This window comes from Mustelus asterias, chromosome 6 (assembly GCF_964213995.1).
Source record: "Mustelus asterias chromosome 6, sMusAst1.hap1.1, whole genome shotgun sequence".
NCBI classification, from domain to species: domain Eukaryota; kingdom Metazoa; phylum Chordata; class Chondrichthyes; order Carcharhiniformes; family Triakidae; genus Mustelus; species Mustelus asterias.
The window spans coordinates 113870042-113892521 of NC_135806.1; the positions used below are offsets into that span (position 1 = coordinate 113870042).

Consider the following 22480-nt stretch of genomic DNA (forward strand, 5'->3'; position numbering starts at 1 on the left):
CATGATGCTGAGAAGTCAAATCTACAATGCAATGTTTACGCTAAAACATGAAAAATTTTACTTAAGTTTGCATAATTTTTAATGTAACTTTTTGCTTTGCACATTAATAATTATTTATTTCAGTAGCTTTTTTACCAGCACTCGCAATAGTGCAAAGAAACATTTCTGTGGATGGTATCAGGACTGAGAAGTTACAGTTACTGGGAAAGAGTGAACATAGAACATAGAAAACTACAGCACAAAACAGGCCCTTCGGCCCCACAAGTTATGCTGAACATATCCCTACCTTTTAGGCCTACCTATAACCCTCCATCCTATTAAGGCCCATGAACTCATCCAGGAGTCTCTTAAAAGCCCCTATTGAGTTTGCCTCCACCACCACTGACGGCAGCCGATTCCACTCGCCCACCACCCTCTGTGGAAAAACTTCCCCCTAACATTTCCCCTCTACCTACCCCCCAGCACCTTAAACCTGTGTCCTCTCGTAGCAGCCATTTCCACCCTGGGAAAAAGCCTCTGAGAGTCCACCCGATCTATGCCTCTCAACATCTTATATACCTCTATTAGATCTCCTCTCATCCTACGTCTCTCCAAGGAGAAAAGACCGAGCTCCCTCAGCCTATCCTCATAAGGCATGCCACTCAATCCAGGCAACATCCTTGTAAATCTCCTCTGCACCCTTTCAATCTTTTCCACATCCTTCCTGTAATGAGGCGACCAGAACTGAGCACAGTACTCCAAGTGGGGTCTGACGAGGGTCTTATATAGCTGCATCATTGTCCCCGGACTCCTAAACTCAATCCCTCGATTGATGAAGGCCAGCACACCATACGCCTTCTTAACCACCTCCTCCACCTGCGGGGCCGATTTTAGAGTCCTATGGACCCGGACCCCAAGGTCCTTCTGCTCCTCTACAGTACTAAGAGTCTTTCCCTTTATATTGTACTCCTTCATCCCATTTGACCTGCCAAAATGGACCACTATGCATTTATCTGGGTTGAAGTCCATCTGCCACTTCTCCGCCCAGTCTTGCATCCTATCTATGTCCCTCTGTAACTTCTGACATCCCTCCAGACTATCCACAACCCCACCAACCTTCGTGTCGTCGGCAAACTTACCAACCCATCCCTCCACTTCCCCATCCAGGTCATTTATGAAAATGACAAACAGCAAGGGTCCCAGAACAGATCCCTGGGGCACACCACTGGTGACCGACCTCCATTTAGAAAAAGACCCATCTATACCCACTCTCTGTGTTGGGAACTTTTTTCTTTAGGAAAAAAAATTTAAAGGAATCCTTTGAAATGATAAATGGATTGTAAAGTGTGGAGAAGAACAAAGAAAATGAGTAAGCCACTCTGCCATTCAATAAGATCATGGTTGGTCTGATCGTGGCCTCCCTTTATTGTTGATGCCAAAATATTATGGTTGATGCCAAATCATTGAATTAATTCAAGAGGCAGCTCGGGACGAACAGGATCAAAGGTTATGGAGAGAAAACAGGATTAGGCTATTGAGTTGGTCGATCAGCCATGATCGTGATGAATGATGGAGCAGGCTCGAAGGGCTGAATGGCCTCTTCCTGTTCCTATCTTCTATGTTTCTATGTTTCCTGCTTGCTCCCATAACTCTAGATTCCCTTGCAGATCAAAAAACTTTCCAATGTAGAGAACATTTTTCCACTTGTCGGAGAATCCAAAACAGGGGACCTTAATAATGGATAGGCTAGGTGCTCAGATCATTTCCACGAGTCTGAGAGTCTAAAACACGGGGCCACAGTCTCAGAATAAGTAGTCGATTATTTAGGACCGAGTTGAGGAGAAATTACTTCACTCAAAGGATTGCAAATATTTGGAATTTTCTAGCCCAGAAGGTCATGGATGCTCCATCGTTGAACACATTTAAGGCTAGGATAGGCAGATCTTTGGTCACTCGGAATATGAGGAATCGGCAGGAAAGTGAAGTTAAAGCCAGTGATCAGCCATGATTGCGCTCAATGGCAGAGCAGGCTCGACAGACCATGTGGTCGACTCCTGCTCGTATTTCTTTTCTACTGTTCTTAGAAATACCGTTACAACTGAATCCAATTGGAAAATGAGAAATCTCTTGACACAGTGCTAGTTAAATGTACAACAAGTTTGGCTCCACTTCTATCTAGCTCATCATAGTCATTGTATCTCCAGCCTTCTCGCCCCACCTTGACACCGTTACTTCAATAATTCCTCCAGGATCTTGGCTCGCCACCCCCCCCCATCCTCAATGCTACTTTTTGTTACCCTTTGACAAGATCATCCATTGACATGAGGTTAACTGCCTAACACTCTGACTTGAACGGATTGTTAACAAAGTCTAGTAGAGTCGGTCTACACTGGTTACCAAGACACTGTGCATCTAAACAAAACCTCAGGTTATGCTGGCTATATTCATAAAAGTTAAGCAAAATCTGGCGCGATGCATGCTATTCAAAATACTGAATCTTTTTATGGAGAAAAAGAGTCAAATATTTTGCATTTCTTTTGAAAAGGTTTGATTTTGTGAACAGTTTACAGATTGCACAGACCATAAATCTCAAATAAAACACTACTAGCTGTGCAGAGAAGGTACAAAGCCCACAACATTGCTTTGCATGGCAAGGTAGCACAAATTGGAAACAAATAAACATGAATAGGATGGCAGGAAATAAATGTGGAGGGAAATACCTTTTGGAAAATAATAATACAGAAAGAAAGCAGGCCAACAGTTCAGTTAAAATACGCAGGATGCTGTATTGAAAGAAAAAAAACAATGTGACTCACTTCGGTCCACACACTGATTCCCTCCCGAAACATCTCTGCTGCTAAACCTCTCTCTCCTTTTTAATTAATTCAAGGGATGTGGGCATCGCTGGACAGGCCAGCATTTATTGCCCATGTCTAATTGCCCTCAAGTGGGTGGTGAGCTGTTCTCTTGAACTGCTGTCATCCATCTGGTGTAGGTACATCCACAGTGTTGTTAGGCAAGGAGTTCCAGGATTTTGACCCAATGACAGTGAAGGAATGGTGATTATAATTCCAATTCAGAATGATGAATGGTTTGGAGGGGAAACATGGAGGTGATGGTATTCCTTTGTACCTGCTGCCCTTGCCCTTCTAGATGGTAGTGGTCATGGGTTTGAAAAGGTGTTGTCTAAAGGAGCATTGGTGAGGTCCTCTAGTGCATCTTGTAGATGGTAAGCACTGCTGCGACTGTGCATTGGCATCTCTTCCACAAACATTCACTCCCTCTACCACCAATCAAACCTACTGCTTGGTTCTGGATGGTGTCAAGTTTCTTCCGTTGATGGAGTTGCACTCATCCAGGCAAGTGGAGAATATTCCATCACACTCCTGTATTCTGCCTTATTGATGGTGGACAGGCTTTGGGGAGTCAGGAGGTGATTTACGCACTGCAGGATTTCTAGCCTATGACCTGCTCTTGTAACCACTGTATTGGTATGGCTGGTCCAGTTCAGTTTTTGGTCAAGGGAAACCCCCGGGATGTTGATAATGGGGGATTCAGCGATGGTAATGCCATTGAATGTCAAAGGGCGATAGTTAGATTCTCTAGTGTCATAGATGGTCATCGCCTGGCACGAGTTAATGGTCTCTTCTGCCAGACTTTTCAAACCCATTTCTCACCAAGCTTTTGTCACATATTCTTGGCTCCAAAGGCACCCCCCCCCCCCCCCCCACCCCGCGCCGCCGCCGCCTTAAGACTCTGCCAAATGCCATAGAATATTTTTTGAATATTAAGGGAAGAATGCAAATATAAATTGGTGTTGTAATATAAATTGCTGAGGAGGAAGTTAAGCATTAATGTGTCACTAATTGGGTCACTACCTGGAAAATAATCTGGTAGAGCATCTCAACCACCCATTCCAGAAACTGCCCAATTCTAATTTCATTAAAAATAAATGGAGTAAAAAATTGGTAGCTTTTATGAACGGTGGGTGATTCCTCCACCAGTTTAACATCTGGCAGCCAAGACAGAAATCTCTTTCATCAAGTCTAAATAGCACAAGGCAGTAAGTAACAGAATACGTTATATTGTCCAAGAAACCTGCATGCATTCTATTCTGGCCTTTCGTGTATTCCCAATTGGAATTGTTCCATCAGTGAAAGCCATGGCTTCAGCTCCTAAGCTCCAGTTCTGGAATTCCCACCTTTCCTGCCTGTCTACCTGTCTTTCCTTCTTTAAGGCACTCGTTAAAACATACTTCTTTGACTGAACTCTTATTAATTTGACCCAATATCTCTTTATGTGGCTCAGTATCATATTTGGTTTTATAATGCTCCTGTGAAGCACCTTGGGATGTTTCTCTACATTAAAGGTGCTACAGAGATATAAATTGTCACAAGTTGATTTGGTGTCATGTTAAAACTGTCAAGCTGCACCTGGAACACTGCTTTCAGCTCCAACTAACACAACATCATCCAGACACAGCGCAAAGATACAGAGAACAGCGAGAAGGTTATCCAAACTCAGGAGAGAGATGAGAACATTTTTATAAGCTAGAGATCTCTGTGATGTTATACATGTACATTTAATTGGATAGATAAAGGAAACTCTAACCAAAAAAGGTCCAAGAAAAGGGTTGGTGAGCAAAGGTAGGTGTGGACGTGGAACCTACAAGCAGTATCAATTTGGAATTTTCTTCAGTAATACAATTCCAGATAGACAATTTCAGCCATTAAATCAAAAGGTACATTTTTAGTTAACACATAACTGATAGTAAAATTAGATACTTCAGTTTGCTCTGGAAATTTAAAAAATATTTTAGAAACATGTTAACTTTACAAGAATGGGTGATAGGAAGGACGATCAAATGTAATACAAGAATCATTCAATTGAACATGGTATTCCCAATAAAGTAACTTGTTAAGTTTGCTATATATTACTCAAAACCAATGACAGGACTGAAGCTCAATTTAACCCTTGTATTAACATTCATAACAAATTCAACATATAATTTCAAGTCCTTTTCTTTAAATTTCCACAAAGAAAGGCTTGCCTTATGCTTCTCAGAAGCGTTTCCAAGCATGGACAATTAATTGGTTTTGCAAACACATTAGCAGGTGAGGCAATGAAAAGGACAGAATTCTTTCCAAGCATAATACCCACCTCTTTCCATGGGCTTAGAAACTGTGTCCGTGCATAGCGAGTGAGCATGTTGATTATAACGACCTGTCCCCACTCCTCCACGTCTACCAACAGGTTACACAGCTTGCGGTAATTCTTGTGAATCAAGTCAATTCGCTCAGGGCAGACCTCTTCAAATGACATTACAACACTTCCAGCTACTAGCTGTAAGCAGACAACACAAAACAACATGAGTAAAGTGAAACTCAAATCAACTTGTAGAAGTTGATTATTCTCTGAAGCAACATCATTACTGTCAGTGCAAAAATGTTCAAAGAGCTTTTCTCCAGAGTCTTTGTCTAATTCCACAAACAGGACAACTTATTACACAAAGCCAAAAAAAGGATATATAAATTACTTTACAAAATTAACTTCATCATTTGCTTTTTCTTTAAAACATAACTGCCAACTTCAAACACCAATCTCATTTTAACAAAGCATTAATGCCAACACAAAAAAGAGCCTATGAGATGAAGTGATTATTAAAGGTAGCCAGCATGGATTTGTGAAAGGCATCATGCTTGACTAACCTAATTGTATTTTTTGATGAAGTAGAGAGAAGGTTGATGAAGGGGATGGAGCGGATGCTGTCTATATGGAGCAAAGGTCGTAAATTTGGGATTACAAGAAACATAAAAAGTCAGAATGAATTTTTCCCCCCCAATAAAGGGCTATTCGAATATGGAATGCAGTACCACAAGTACCACTTCTTCATTTCATACTATCCAAGCCAAATCAACTGCAACATTCGAGAGGATTAAATAAGGAAAAAGCGAAGACATTGAAATGTACAACGAAGAAGATAAGAAACTGAATTAAAGGAGGTTTATCATGGAGCAAGATTCTGCATGGGTAAACTGGGCTGAAAGTTCTGAGGTTCATTTCTGGACAAGAGTGGCTAAAATCACATTCAGAGAGCCTGTTGCGGTGGTGCACACAAAAGATAAAATCATAGAATGGTTCCAGCACAAAAGAAAATAATTTGGCCTGTCTGGCCCATCATGTAATGCTGGTTCTCTGAAGGAGCAATTTGCCTAGTGCCAATCCCCTTCCTTATCTTCATAACAGAGTGTTCTTATAAACCTTTCTCCCTTCTGAGCATGTGCAGGTTTTGGACAGGGTTTCAGTCTGCATGAGAGTCCTGCAAGCTGCAAGAGTTCTAGGGCTCCTGTTTTTAAAAAAAAAATAATTTACTACTGTTTTGTTAAACTTCATTATTTATTTATATAAAGATGATCTTTTACCTTATTTGTGGATTCAAGTTACCACATTTCTGGCGACGAGGAAGAAATGGAGGAGGAAAAAAGCAACATTTTTCTTTGCTTAGCACAGCAACACAGGATTGCAAATAGTGAGTGGGCAGAGTATGTGGCGAGACTGCAGCACCTCTTTTTAGCAAATGGAATAAAAGTTGCAGCAAAGCAGCGCTCAATTCTCCCAAGCATGTGGGGCAAGGGCTTACAAGTTGATGGGGAATCTGGCTGTGCCACGGAAACCAGGGATGATTTCATGTGGAGACTTAGTCGCTCTGGTCCAGAATCACCATAATCTGAATCCCTCAGTGATTCTTCCAAGAGTCAAATTTCATAGCCATTTTCCAAAAGCGGGTCAATCCGTAGCTAACTTTGTGACAGGATTAGGACAGCTTTCTGAACACTGATTTCAGGATTAGGACAGTTTTAGAAGATATGTTCAGATATGTGCTTCCAACTATTTGAAGCACTAAATGACCATTAAAACGGTGGGTTGAAGCCTTGTGAGGCAAAAAAGGCAAGTTAAGCTTGCAGGATGGCTGCATACTGTGAGTGTCAAGAGTGGTCATTCCATTCCCTGGTCATTTGCAAGTTATGGATGAAATTCATGAAGGTTCATCCAGGTGCCTCTTGAATAAAGAATCTAGCCAGGTCCTATGTTTGGTGGCTGAATATGGATCTGGATTTGGAGAACAAGGTGAAGCCCTATTTGACATATCAGAAATACCAGAAGATGGTGCCACTCGCACCACTTCATCCTTGTGAATGGCCTCATCTGCCGTGGTCCAGACTGCACGTGAACTTTGTGGGACCTTTAACGTTTTTGGCTGTCGTAGACGTGTATTTGAAATAGTTGGAAGCACATATCATGAGTAATGTTACAACCCCTGTGACAGAGAAGTTACGTCAAATATTTGCAATGCATGGGTTAGCAGATTCGCTTGTTTCAGTTAATGGCACTACGTTTATAAGTGAGTTGTTTCAGGAATTAACAGAAAAAAATGGTAGACGCCATGTACATACTACATCATTTCATCCAGCTTCAAATGGTTTGGCAGAGAGCTGTTCAAACTTTGAAGGAGGGACTGAAGAGAATGGCAGGTGATATTTTTAAGAACAAAGCTCTCAAGATTTATATTCCAGTATCATACCATGCCACAATCCACCACAGGGCTCTCCTATGGAATTGTTGTTTGGTAGAAGACAAAAGTCTCATCTGGATTGGTTTTGTCCAGATCTCAGAGCGAAAATGAGACAAGAGAAACAAGAAGAGGGACACAACTTCCATTGCAGAGACGCAGTTCAAACCGGATAATCAGGTTTACATCAGAAACTTTGGTCGTAACCATAAGTGGTTACTGGGAATAATTTTAAACCAAAGTGGTCCAGTATCCTGGGTCGTGAGACAGCAAAATGGAAGAGTTGTTCCCAGGCACCAAGACCATATCCGCTTGAGGTATGACCCTGAGTCAGGAATATTTTCAGAGTCAGCAAGCATTACAAATAACATGGCTGAAGGCAATACTGCTGTGGCCATTCACCAGATACTGATCCAATTCCATTTTGATAGCCTCCAGCACGCTCTCAGGTAGTGTATTCCAGGTCCGAACTACTTGCTGTATAAAAACCCTTTTCCTCATGTCACAATTGCCTCTTTTTGCCAATTAGCTTAAATTGATGTCCTTTTGTTCTCTATGCTTCCTTCAATGGGAATAGTTTTGCCCCGTCTACTCTATCCAGACCCCTTATGAGTTTGAGTAACTCCATCAAATCTGCCCTCAACCTTTACCAAGGAGAACAGTCCCAACTTCTCCTTCCTTATCCCCGGAAATCATTCAGTGGGCAAAGGAATAGACCTGTGTTTATCAATTGTTGAGTAGTCATCTTCCCCACAAATCATAGCGGAAACTTCAGGTTTCTTTTTCTTTGACACGAATGCATGACAGTATCCAAACTATCCCCGTTTAACCATCTGCTTTACACTACCTTTCAAAGACACAATCAGTTCTTAAAAATCTACCAGTATATGTACAATCTGCAATAAATTTTACCAATTATTAATGGTTTGTAAAATTCCATTCCATATAATTTCACTTCTGTAAGGACAAGAGCAACAGGAGCAGTTACAAGAACAGCAGCGTATACAGCGTGATGGTTAGCGGATCCAAGCTTTAAGTTCATAACTCCATGAAAAACAAAGAAAGGAAACATATTGACAAATGTTTTCAGTTTTCAATATTGAACTTGGTCCTGTACAGAGTGAGAGTTAGAACAGAATAATGAGATACCCTCTGCCTCAGGCCAAGTTAGACATATCTGATTTTGAATTTCTCTTCCTACATTAATTTATTATTACACCTTTGCATTTAAAAATTGATAATTTTATTCTTCCATTGCCATTAAGCACCTGTCAGTACACATACGACAGTAAGTCTTCTGCCGTAGCCTTGTACAAGGAAGGCAGGCCAAACTGACACAAATAGACATGAATGTTTCTTCAAGATCAATTGATAAGCAATAGCCAGTTTACCCTTAATCATAAACAGCGCAAGGCAACATTAGAAAATTATTTGTCTATCGACTGGTTCAACAGGCAAAAGTAACCCAGAGAAACAATATGGCATAAAAATAGGAGGTATAGTTTAAGCAGCTCCTTTAAAACTACCTCTTCACCAAGATTTTGATCACTTTCGCTAATAAGTGTCTTGTGGTTTCATGTCATATTTTGTTTCATAAAGCCTCTTTCAAAACACTTTCACACATTTTATTGTATTTATATAGCATCTTTAATATAAGTTGCTTTTCAAGGAAGATATAAAGGCTTATTGTTCAGATTCAATGTCAAGTACGAGAGAAATGTGTCTTGGTAAAATAAAATGGAAGTAAGCTCAGTGCTGTGAAAGAGCACAGAAGTTTGGAGAGCAACAAACACAGCACTTCAGATTGATATGGCAGTAAAAAGGGTAATGAAATTCTTGGTTTCAGGTGTATAAAATAGAAAAGCCATGAGTCAACGATGAGCCTATACAACACCTTAACAAAAGGCAACTAGAGTACTGCGTGCAGTATTGGGTCCTATAACCTTAGGAAAGATATAAGACCTTCAGAGAGGGTAATAAAGTCACTGGATTGATGTCTGCTATCACGAAATAGAAAGAAAGAAAGACTTGAAATATTGATGCTCCCCTCCACCCCAGTCGAACAAAGCAGATTACAATGTGATATGCTAGAGGTGTTTTAAGTTATGGGATCATTTAAATAGAAGCAGATACTTCCAGTAGTTGGTTGGTCCAGAATAAAAAAAAACTTTATAGGAACAATGTTCCACTGCCAATTGCATCCAGTGAAACTTTAACTTACTTTTAAACTTTGTTACTTTACATATCTATACTTCTGAAAATCTTCTGATTATCCACTGAAACGTCTCTTGTAATCCAGAGACCTAGAATAAGGTCTGGGGACCTGGGTTCAAATCCTGCCACACAGATGGTGAAATTTCAGTTCAATAAAAATAATCTCAAACTAAAAGTTTAATTATGACCATGAAGCGATTATCAATTGCCATAGTGTCATTCAGGGAAGGAACTCTGCCATTCTTACCTGGCCTAGTTTACATGTGACTCCAGACCCACAATGTGGTTTACTCTCAAATGCCCTCTGAAATGGAGGCCAGTTAGGGATGGGCAATAAATGCCATCCCAGCCAGTGATGTTCACGCCCAGTAAAAATTTTTTTAAAAATCCTATTTCAAGTGATCAGTTAAATTGATAATTTTACAAGTACCACGGCTCAGTTGATGACACGCTTGCTTCTTGGAAGCTCTTGGGTTCAGGTCTCAATTCAGGAATTCAGTATAAATATCAAGATTGATATTCAAACGCATTACTGAGGGAGTACTGCATTGATTGGAGGCGCCATCATTTGGATGAGGTATTCAACTGAGGCTGTGTCTGCCCTCTCAGTGGAACACAAAGATTCTATGGCACTTTTTCAAGGAACAGTGTTAGTCCAGTGTCCTGGCCAATATTTATCTATCAACATCACAAAAAAATTATCTGATTATTATCTCATTCATGTTTGGGAGAGCTTGCTATGTTGAAATTAGTTGCTGAGATTCTACATTACAGATGTGGCTGCATTTCAATACAATATTTCATTGGCTGAGAAGTACGTTGGAATGTCTTGATTGTGAAAGGCGCTATATAAATGCATTGGCAAGACCAAAAATCTTCATCCAGCTCTCCCCTGGACAAGAATCCTGCTCTGCCCAAGACCGCAAGAGCACATAAGGCTCTGAATGCAGCCCAATCCATCACCCAAACCAGCCTCCCATCCATTGACTCCACCTACAATTCCCACTGCCTCGGAAAAGTAGCCAGCATAATCAAGGATCCCAGCACTCTGGACTGACTCTCTTCCACCTTCTTCCGTCGGGAAAAAGGTACAAAGTTTGAGGTCACGTACCAACTGACTTAAGAACAGCTTCTTCCCTCAGATGTTACTTCACGCTAAGTTGATCTTTTTCTACATTCTAGCTATGACTGTACCCCTACATTCTGCGCACTCTCCTTTCCTTCTCTATGAACAGAACACTGTCTGTATAGCGCACAAGAAACAATACTTTTCACTGTATCCCAATACATGTGACAATAATAAATCAAATCAAAAATCATCTACTTCTCCAGATATTGTTATTGATGGGAAATTTTAGATGTTAATGATTTCCTATATCTTGACAGATAGCTTTCTCAAAAGGTCACTGAGGGAAGATACTGGCACAGAATCAGCTGTGTCAGCAAAATATTCCAACAATTGCACAACCAAATCTTCAACATCAGTTATCTCAATAAGAGGACAAAGGCTTTAGTCTCCAACACTGCTGTTATCACCACCCTCTGTAGGACTGAGAGGCTTGGGTCACCTACAAAAGGCACCTTGGCATGCTGGAGAATTTCCACTGGCAGTGTCTCTGCAGGATACTCAATGTCAAGTGTAAAGACAGATGAACAAACTCCAGCATTCAAGAAAAGCCGATTCCTCCAGCATCACAACCACAATCATGCAAAATGAGCTCCACTGGCCTGGACATTGAATCGGCATGTCGTTCAGAATTAGCTGCTGAAGTAAATTCACTTTTCACAACTTAAGGATGGAACAAGACCTCAAGAGGGCCAGAGAAAACATTTAATAGGCACTCTGAAAGCCTTACTGAAAGGGGGATTGAGGAGTTGAAGGAAATTGTCACAAATTTTCCCAGATGGCAGTCCCTCATCCAGCAGGCACAGTTGGAAATTGACCACAAACTCTTGCTGCAGAGAAAAGATGAGATCAGAAAGAGTGTGGAAGCCCAGCTTGAGAACCCACCTTCCTCAAGGCAACTCATGTCCTGTCTGCCCAAAGACCTGGATTGGCCTGTTGCGACACCAAGGACATACAAATCTAAAGCTTGGCAGGCGTCAACCTCGTTCCCAAGTACTGACGACGACAATGACAACATGAATGCAAGTCTTTCTTATTTAAATACAAACAAAACTACACTTATAAATTGGAACTACCAAGTTTTAACTTTTTACAAAAGGTACACCTCCAATTCATGTATTTCTATTTCTTTTCTCAGTGTTTAAATCACCTAGAATGATTGCAATGCTGACTTATGTGCTCTCAAAGGCTTTAGTAGTATGTTACTGGCTCAAGGGTTGCGGCAAGCAAAGCTTTTTTCATTGTTTGGCTACTGACTAACCCATCTTTGCATATAAAGCAAAACCAGTATTTATTGCTCATCCCGACATGGCCTGACTTTGTTTAATTTAGTGGCTTACTAGATCACTTCAGCGTGCGGAGTCAAACACGTTAACATACTTCTGGAGCCGCAGGCAAGGACAGCAACTAGCCCTTCGCTATCTTTTTAAAAACTAAATTCACATTTTCAAACTGTCGAGGTGGGATTTGAACTCCTTCTCATTAGGTCAGACCTCTGGATTACTAATATAACAAATGCTGCAGCAGCATACTAATGTCTCATTGATATTATGGAGCCTGCGTGCACAAAGTGGCTGCAACTTTTCACTGCATTACAACTGCTACTACACTTCAAGAAAGTATTAATTGGCTGTGAAGCTCATCGGGGTCCTGAGGTCATTATATAAATGTAAGTTCTTGTTCCTACCATAAATAGTTGTCAACTATAAAATTAGAAAATATGACTTAGTACTGCAGCTATGGTCCATGGCCAATGGTTCATTTTCAGTTTATTTTTGACCCAAATTACTGTACTCTAATGTCTTATTTAAATGTCCCTATAATTTTAAAACCAATTAACATGTTGCTCTCAAATAGCATTACACTTAGGTATAAATCAACAAACAAGTATTGAGATTTATTGTAAAGCAAAATATTCAGCAATTTTTTAGATGGGGGTTGAAGGTACATGATCAAAGATGATTTTCACCATAAACAGCAGCTCCCTGTTCCATATTCCATACCCATTATTTTTGAAAAAAACAGAAGACGTTTCATATGTTTTCATAAAACTAAAGTTTAGGTGCCATTGTAGTAAAGAATATGCGCTAAAAGATAGTTTGTTCCTTCCCCAAGAAAAGCAATTCACATTGGCTCAAGGAAAGAAAGAAATAACCTGCAAGTTGAGAATCGTTTCATCAAACTTACACACTCGGGCAAAGAGTTGCCCGATTATTACGCTGGCTGTAAAATTCCAGTTAGACTCACCCAAGATGGATAGTGCAGCAATGGAGAAAACTGTCAAGACAGCTGGAAGCAATTGCTCCTCAGAATCCACTGCACGTTACAACACATATGCTTTCTATATAGCTTTAACTTAAAAGCATAAGAAAGAGGAGGAGGAGGTGGTCATTCGGCCATTTGAGCCTGCTCTGCCAGCCAATAAGATCATGGTAGATCTTGTGGCCTTAACTCCACTTTCCTGTCTACTACCCATAATCCTCGACACCCTGGTCAACAAAAAAATATGTTTAACAGTCTTGGATATGACCCAGCTTCTACTGCTTGCTGGGGGAGAGAATTGCAAAGGTTAATGACACTCAAAGAATTCTTCCACGTCTTAGTCTTAAATGGGGGACCCTTTATTTTGAAATGTGCCCTGGTTCTCCCAGGAGGAAACATTCTCAACATATACCCTGTCAAGCCCCCTCAGCAGGTTATACGTTTCAATAAGATCAACTCTCATTCTTCTAAATACCCATGCATATAGCCCCCAACTTGCTCAACCTTTCCTCATCAGACAATCCCTTCAACCCAGAAAGCAGCCAAGTGAACTTTCTCTGAATTGCCTCCATAGGAAGCATGTCCCTGCCTAAGTAAGGTGACCAAAGCTGCACAGTACTCCCAAATATGTTAAACTTTCTAAATCCACCAAACCAGCGAATCCAAAAGCTGTGGATAGACTGCATATCAGGAGGTTGCTGCGACTTGGTTTTCTGAAAATCAGATTACACGATGGTATATGTGCTCTGACCGCCTGCACATGCAGTGGTATCTCCAGTTTTGGTCGAACTTTGAGTAATAAATTGTAATTCAAGTCAACATAAGCCACCCAGTTCAATAAGGCAAATTGTACTTTGGAATATAAAATACAAGGCCCATCGTCCTGGTGTACAGCACGTAACTATATTTTACATGGAATTTACAGCAGAGAAACCGGTCGAATGGTTCAACTGGTCAATGTCAGAGTCTATGTTCCACATGAACCTCCTGTTCTCAGTAATTTGATATTTGCTTTCTATTTTGACTAAGCATCACGGAATATTGTTATTAAATATTCAGATTTTGCAATTAAAAATAACCACAGAAATCATACTTGGACCAAGTTTGTACAGTTAATTACATCTATTAAATACTTAGTTTCCAGCTATGCACTGTACATACAACTTGGATCTGAATAATGCCTTGAGCAGATACACGCACACACTTGGCTGACATTTCGGTAGCTTTAACAGGACTAACAGCATTAACAATTTTAAATGTTTCCGATTTTGACTCTGCACTTAAAAGGTCATTAGCTTTAATGTTATACACAATACTGGACATTATCAGGAGAAAGCATCCCTGAATACAGTTTTAGTCATTATTCCAAACATTGTTTTGTCCATGGGGGGATTTTATGCATAGCCTGTTGAGAATAAACGTGGAGCTGCATTTATTGACTGCGGCTCTCTCGCCCTCAAAATTCTGGTTTAAATTCTTCCCAAAGAGATATGCACATCGATCCAAAAACAAACTTTATTACTGAGAGGACGTCAGCGCAGTACAATCATTGCTTCGGTTTTCATAATTTATAAAGTAAGGTACAGGAATCTTTCCTGCATATAGTTACATCCCTTACATTCCATTCCATCAACAAAGATATTAATGCATGGCATAAAATCATTGACTTTCAACAAACTGAGCTCCCATTTTAGAATGTGATTCCTCACTTGGGGCATTCATTGTGCTTTATAGTTACTGAACTTGGGTCCAAGAAATATTGACACAAGTTCCTGCTGCAGGTAGGCAGGTAAGTTTAAGCATTCTCATGTAGTTGCAAAACAAGAAAGTTCAATCCTTGCTTGTATTCCAGAACAGATGCTGAACTGCAGGTTACCCGTGTTGAACAGGCATCCTTTCAGGAAAGTAAACGGTCCAAAATTAGCTTGTCATCATCATACGAACAGCAATCTGAACTCAGTTCTTCAGCTGAAACACTTGGAGCTTGGTCACTCATTGGTCATTGATTTTATTCTAAACGCTGCACTTGAAAAGCTGCTGCAGTCTCATGTCTTAGCTGTACAAAGCCCTGCATGGTCTCTTCTCTCCTCAACAAGGCTATTAAACAGAAACTGGCTGATGTTATAAAATATAATATAAAAGCATATTAAAGACGTGCAGGTCAAGTATATGCCATGTCTCACATTTATTTAACAGCTTTTAAAACAGTCCTATTTCTTCGACAGCTCCTTGTTCACCATCAAAAATTGCTGGATATGATGGGTAACAGTGAGCAGGAGACAACGAGCAGGAGACAACATTCTCCCTCAACTTTAACATAAAATGACCACAATTTTTGAAATGAGCACACCATGGGAAATTCAAAAATAAATGTAATCAAAATCACATCTTTTTTCCAAATACTAAACTTAGAATATTTAAGGAAAGTAGCGTTTCGTGCTTTACCAGTTTACAAGTCGACTTTAATTAATGGCATTCATTATTTTTAATCAAGGTTCTGACTCAAACAGGCCATTTCAACTGATTTAGGTTGAAAGCTTGATGGCTGTAGACAATAGTTTCTTCAAATCTGTGTAGGCTCCATATACATACAGCCATCAGAATGTCAATTTCATTCTTTACTACAGCCTAAATATGGGAATCTTAACAGAAACTATGATCATACCCTAGCTCAGTAATAGTGATGAGGTCAAAAACTCCAAGTTTGCTTATTTATTTATTAGTGTCACAAGTAGGCTTACATTAACAATGCAATGAAGTTACTGGGAAAATCCCCTAGTCGCAACACTCCGGTGCCTGTTCGGGTAACACTGAGGGAGAATTTAGCATGGCCAATGCACCTGACCAACGTCTTTCAGACTGTGGGAGGAAACCGGAGCACCCAGAGGAAACCCACACAGACACAGGGAGAACGTGCAAACTTCACACAGACAGTGACCCAATGGAATGGAATCCGAGTCCCCAGAGCTGAGAGGCAGCAGTGCTAACCACTGTTACCGTGCCACCTGTGAAGACTTGATAACCTGATACTCCTTGTCCAAAGTGTATTGATAGCCCAATTATTTAATACATTCTGAAACCTGGATTTGAATCCATCCCAAACTGATCTCAACAGAAATCAGTAATGTTTTTATTTTTTTTTAAATGTTAAAAACCCAGCGATTCCCTGAAAGAAGGAAACCACGAGGTTCACGGATTAAAGAAGCAAATTTTACTGCACAAAAATCAAAGAACATTAACAATAATAATTACACCAGCTTAAACAGTTACCTAAATACAATAAAAAAATCACAAACCAACATAATTACTTGCACTCCAAATCAAAAGTCTTCACTCCACTTTCCTTCGACACCCATTAAAAACAATCAGGTCAGATACTGATCAAAACTTACAAGATTAACCATCAGTTTGGGTGGTGTGTCAACAACGTATACACAGACAGATTTCTAAGGCCTTGCATTTATTTCCGGCAGGATTTCACCTTCAAATCTCCTCCAACCATTCCAAGGTTGCAAACTCCCCTTTCATATTAAGCATATCTGATTTCTAAAGTGTAATCACCACAGGTCACAACTCTGCAGATTTAAATATTTTTTAACTACAGGTTGTTTTATCTAAAACTCTCTCACGCCTCGGCTTGGCTTTACTCGAAATTCAACTCGCCATCAGTGTCTTTTAATTAACAAGAGTTTTAACTCTTATTAGCCTCCTTCTGCACTGTAGGGATTCTAGGATTCTATTGGCAACCTTCAGAATTTCAACCAAATTCGACTAAAAGAAATATATCTTCCACTCCAGCTTGGAGTAAACTCTTAAACTAAACTGCTTGAACCAAGAACCATGCTTTGGAGCCTCATCATCCTGTAACTCATTTGTTGACCCTTTTTTCCTTCTCTCAAGCAACCCGAGCACTGTAGGGATTCTATGATAATCGTTTACTGAAACCCAGTTGTGTTTCTTTTATGAAGAAATCAGGTCCTAGTTCCTAAAAGGGACCACCACCCCACATAAAATATAGTTTTTGCACCCCCCCCCCCCTGGAAATGAACTCAATTTACAGAGCACCCCCAAAACCATCCCAAGTAGCTCGACATGTAATCAGATAAAAATCTACACTTAGCCAAAGTAAACAATATTAGATGGTGAGATTCAAATATTAGGTTGCAGAGGCAAATTTTGAGGAGGAATGGGCATGGAGAGACATAAATGCTTTAGTAATAGCTTTCAAGCTTAAGACTGAATGTTGAGAGCACAGCTGCCAAAAAAATGATAGAAGTGCAATTTTAATTTGCACTTTTGTGCAATCTAATTTCCCTTGCCCAGCCATGGAGAAACAAAGTTCCCGGAAGATGGTACAGTCAGAGCAGCTAATACAGGTGAAAGTTAATGATGGTACAGGGAGGAGCACAGCCATGAAGTGATTTGAACATGAAGATGAGAATTTCTGAGTAGAAATGCTACAGCAACCAGAATCTCAATGTAGGTCAGCAAGCACAAATGTGATAAGCAATTGGAATTTGATGTGGGTTAGACCAGTGCAGGGCTTTAGATGAGCAGCAGTTTAGAAAGTCATGAATAGAAAGTCAGCCAAGAACAGTCATGTTAAAGGTGGCAAAAGTATGAAGATTTCAGCCGCAGAAGGGCTAAGATAGAAGAAAAGAAAGACAATCCTGATAGAGAGAATATGGGATCAAAAGCTCAGGATTTGGGTGTCAGAATGGGGGGGGGGGGCATGGTGACCTGGTGGCTTTTGTCTTCCCAATGCTTAGCTGACTGGATGTCTTACAAAAGCGATCACTGAGGGAAAGAAGAAGAATGACAACATTAGGGTTAACGGTCATTCAGCACATCACATGCCTTTGGATGATGTCAACATGGAATATAATGTAGATGTGTAATAAGTCCTCGGAGGCAGAAGTCTCTTCTCTAAAATCCCTTTATTTACAAGTCTGACAAAAACAGAGTGCTTTCAGTTAGCAGTCTACACTATGAGTCCCAAAGGAACTGGCACTCCTGGTTAAGTACAAAGCAAGAGGCTCCCCGATTGGCCCATCAATTTGGCCGTTAATCAGAGCGCTCATATTCTAACAGGCCCACCTTAATTGCCTGATTAAAGTCATTACAAGATGAGAAAGAGGCCGAAGGAAAATCTTGCAAGATTTAGAAGTGTAGGGTCAGGAAGAGAAGATGCCCAAGGTACACGGTGGCACAGTGGTTAGCACTGCTGCCGCACAGCGCCACAGACCCAGGTTCGATTCCCAGCTTGGGTCACTGTCTGTGTGAAGTTTGCATGTTCTCCCCATGTCTGCTTGGGTTTCCTCTGGGGGCTGTGGTTTCCTCCCAGTCCAAAAGGCGTGCAGGTTAGGTGAATTGGCCATGCTAAATTCCCCTTCAGTGTATCCGAACAGGCGCCAGAATGTGGTGACTCGGGGATTTTCACAGCAAGTTCATTGCAGTGGAAATGTAAGCCTCCTTGTGACTAATAAATAAACTTTTAACTTGACAATTGGATCACTAGTAATAGAACCAAATATGGGCAGTCCAATTGAAATGGATGAACAGGAGCGGTATCAGAGGATAATGGTTCAGTTTATCAAAAGATTGCAGAGAGACCACGAAAGACACATTGTGGACACAGGATGTGACTTCAATTAGCACTGTTGATTGGATGCCTGCCCTTCCTCAGAGAGATAATCAAACAGAGTTGTAGAATTATTTGGCATAGATTTGGGAGGGACAAAACATTTAAGAGTTTGAGAGAGAGAGGATGGAGATGTTGTTGTTTTTAAGGACAGGGATTGGAATGTTTTCTTTTGATGAGGAGATGATAACAGTGGTTTTAAATGGCAGGAGGACAATACGTGAGGAGAGAGATATTAGCCAGCACGAGGACAGGAACTTCAGTGGAAATAGTAGAGATCAGTTGGGTCTCCTGGATAAGATGATCCAAAAGCTTCGAATGCTGGTGGTGCTGCACTCATCCAGGCAAGTGGGATGAATTCCATCACATTCCTGTCTTATGCCTTGCAGTTTGTGAACAGGGTCTGGGGAGTCAGGATGAGAGTTACTTGCTGCAGAATTTCTAGCCTCTGGCCTGCTCTTACAACCACAGTATTTATCTGGCTCAATGGCAAACCACCCCCCTCAACCGAGAATGTTGATGGTGGGGGGCTTTGAACATCGGAATGCTACTGAACATCAAGGGGTGGTAGCCATACACACACTTACTGGAGATGATTGGTGATCACCACTTTCACTACATTGGATAACAGAAATGCATTCTGCTAATTATTTAGCATCAATTGTATTGTAACTTCACAAAATGTACATACTTCTTTTTTAAAAAATGCACTTTGCTCAGGTATTGAGCAACCTTAACTTGAAGAAAACAAACTCAGGAAACATGCACAATACCCAGCAGCAATTTACAGAAGGTATCGACATATAGATTTATTTTGAAGGGAGTTATTCCTACATACAATGATACCATGTGAAGTACTAATTAACTGGTAGGGCACCAAACTCAGCAAAGATTTCTTCATTAACACAATTAGAACCCGCTGAGCTTGCTCCAAGATCAAACAAATAAGAATCCTTTTCACAAACTTCTTACAAACCAAGCAAGCACAGCTTTCAAATCATTTTTAATAATGTGATTAATAATTCATATCCTTCGATTGTTTTCATTCAGAAAGTGGCGTACCCAAAGTTAATCCCATCATTGGACAATAGCGGAAGTAATCATGTGCTGGGATAAAATTGCTTTCACTGTTCACTTTTGCAAACTAAACGGAAACAAAACCTTGGGAGTAGAAAAATGGTTAGTACTGCTATCCGTAGTCACGGTATAGTGACCTCGCTGAAAGAGTCATGAGTCTTCTCAGGTGTGATGCCTCCTGCAGCTAAATTCACAACACAGTCTAAACTAATAGTCATTTGGTAGTTTAAAACGGGAGTATCGCTGGAAAAGAGAGACGTGTTGAAGATTTTCTCATTGTACCTTAGCAGGACACTTTGCAAAAGTACCATATACATAGGAAAACAATTGATACTGTATGAGAAGTGGGTGCTGAGTGGTTGGCAAGTGCACTATGATTGGTAGAGGTGTGGCCATGGAGAGTTAACTGCCAGGCATTGTTTGAAATTTAAACCAGGAAGCTTGACCCTGATTGGTCAAGGCATTGCCATGAGGAAGTCAGCGAATGGTTGTCACTTAATTAGTTTAGCTGAAACAGATGCAATGTGTGTACATATTCTTTCTGTCTGCAAAAAATAGGGCCATATGTATTGATTTATGTAGCTTGCAATACGTGCAATCTTTAAACTGGTTGTCAGTGTAGTTCTTAACACAGTGGATGAATTAGTAAATGCTGTCTAATCACAGAATTGCATCTAATGTTGGACACTGTTTTGAGTTCTGCAAGCACAGGCTGATTGGGTACAGTCTATATCTTGTCCATTGGGAACAATGGCTGGGAGTTGCTGTTTGATAGGATCCACCAGTCTTTGGCCTACATACCTCACATCACACTGGCATTCTTTCATACACCACATTATTCATTTGTGCGATAGGCATAATGTCTTTTTGGCAGCATTCTGTTAGTGACAAATACCACTCGTGTTGCTATTGCATAGTAACAGCGCGAAACAACTAGCTTCACCTGTTGCTCAATTTGTTGAGATATCTTGCCCTTCTGGGGTAATCGGAGGTAGAATGAGTATTTTTCATGCCCAATCAGAAGTTAGCTTGATATACAGTGCAAAATGACCTGATCAGGATATCCATGATGCCACAGGATGCTTTTGATTAACCTATTTCAGCATCAAGCGTGGGCAAATGACTCAGGCCCGATTTACAAGGTTGCCAATAAGACCAATCTTACAGCATGTGGAGCTGTAAAATGCCCAATGCTTCTATTGACCGGTGAAGGTAGATTTGCAGTGTGCCACAGTAGAGAATCCCTGACAGATTTCTCAACTAGTACGTCAAGCAAAGGGAATTCATTTGACTGCTCCATTTCGAAGATGAATTGGAGTGCAGAATGGAGCACACCAAAACAGTTATGGAAATTATTACATGCAGTCGCAGATTTAAATATAGCAAACATATAATATAGCAAACGGGGTGGCACGATGGCACAGTGGTTCGCACTACTGCCTCACAGCATCAGGGACCTGGGTTCAATTCCCGCCTCGGGTCACTGTACGGAGTTTGCACATTCTCCCTGTGTCTGCGTGGGTTTCCTCCGGGTGCTCTGGTTTCCTCACAGTCCAAAGATATGCTGGTTAGGTTGATGTGGCCATGTTAAATTAACCCTAGTGTCAGGGAATTAGCAGGGTAAATATGTGGGGCTATGGGAGTAGGGCCTGGGTGGGATTTTAGTCAGTGCAGACTCGATGGGCTGAATGGCCTCCTTCTGCAGTGTAGGGATTCTACGATTCTATTCTACGAAACACATCCACGCATTAGAAATATGAGAGCGGTAGAAGGTTAGATGGCTTCCCATCAAAGTCATGTTTCTCATGGAACCCAATGAAGATACTTGTAAGAGAAGTGCTTTGAAGGGATACATGGTGTCATTAATACAGAATTCAACTGTGCGAGTTGCTGACTTATGTTCAATAAATGCTAATTCATGCAATAATGGTGGGTCTCAATCACCACAAAAAAGCACTGCAGTGCAAAATACCTATGGTTTCCTCAAGTGGAACATTGGTGAATAGGTGAGCAACGTCAAATGAGCACATGGACACAGCATTGCTAGTGATATTGTTATGGTTCAGGTCAGAAACTCCAAAGTCTTTTATGGAGTCAGCCTGGATCATAAGTTTTGCACCTTGAATTTGGCTGGGATAAGCATGATAGATTTCATCTCAGGTATGACTCAAATGACCCACTAGGGAGCTTTTATTAAACAAAGGTTATTTACGAATATAGTTAACATGTATGGAAAAAAAATTAGCAATAACTTTTATCAATTACGAACAAAAACAAAACAACCTAGCTAATGTATAACCCTGAATAAATATGTCTAAAATGTTCCAATCAAACAAAACCCTTGCCATAGACAAAATCTTTTAAACAGGTTCAACACAGCAAAGACTAATGCTCACGCGATACTGGAACCGAGCCTTCAGTTGGAGAATTGAAAACTCAGTCTTGTAAATTCCAGCAGCTCCCCTTGATACATGCAGAACAGTTTCCCAGAACACCAGGGAAGCTCACTGGTCCAGCCACCAACAGCAGATTCTCTGCTTCAGGACGGCAAGAAACCTTGTTTCCAGCTAACAGCAGAATTTCCAAAACCAGGGAGAGAGACTTCTTTTCA

The 22480-nt window shown here is 40.6% G+C and overlaps 1 protein-coding gene across 2 annotated transcripts in view; it reads right to left on the reverse strand.

Moving 5' to 3' along the window:
• ap3b1a (adaptor related protein complex 3 subunit beta 1a) overlaps nt 1-22480 on the reverse strand; it is a 253817-nt gene that overhangs the window by 167816 nt on the left and 63521 nt on the right. For both annotated transcript variants that reach the window (XM_078214962.1, XM_078214963.1), the window contains exon 7: nt 5140-5322. In XM_078214962.1, the coding sequence (XP_078071088.1) occupies nt 5140-5322 (183 nt within the window). The remainder of the gene's footprint in view (nt 1-5139; nt 5323-22480) is intronic.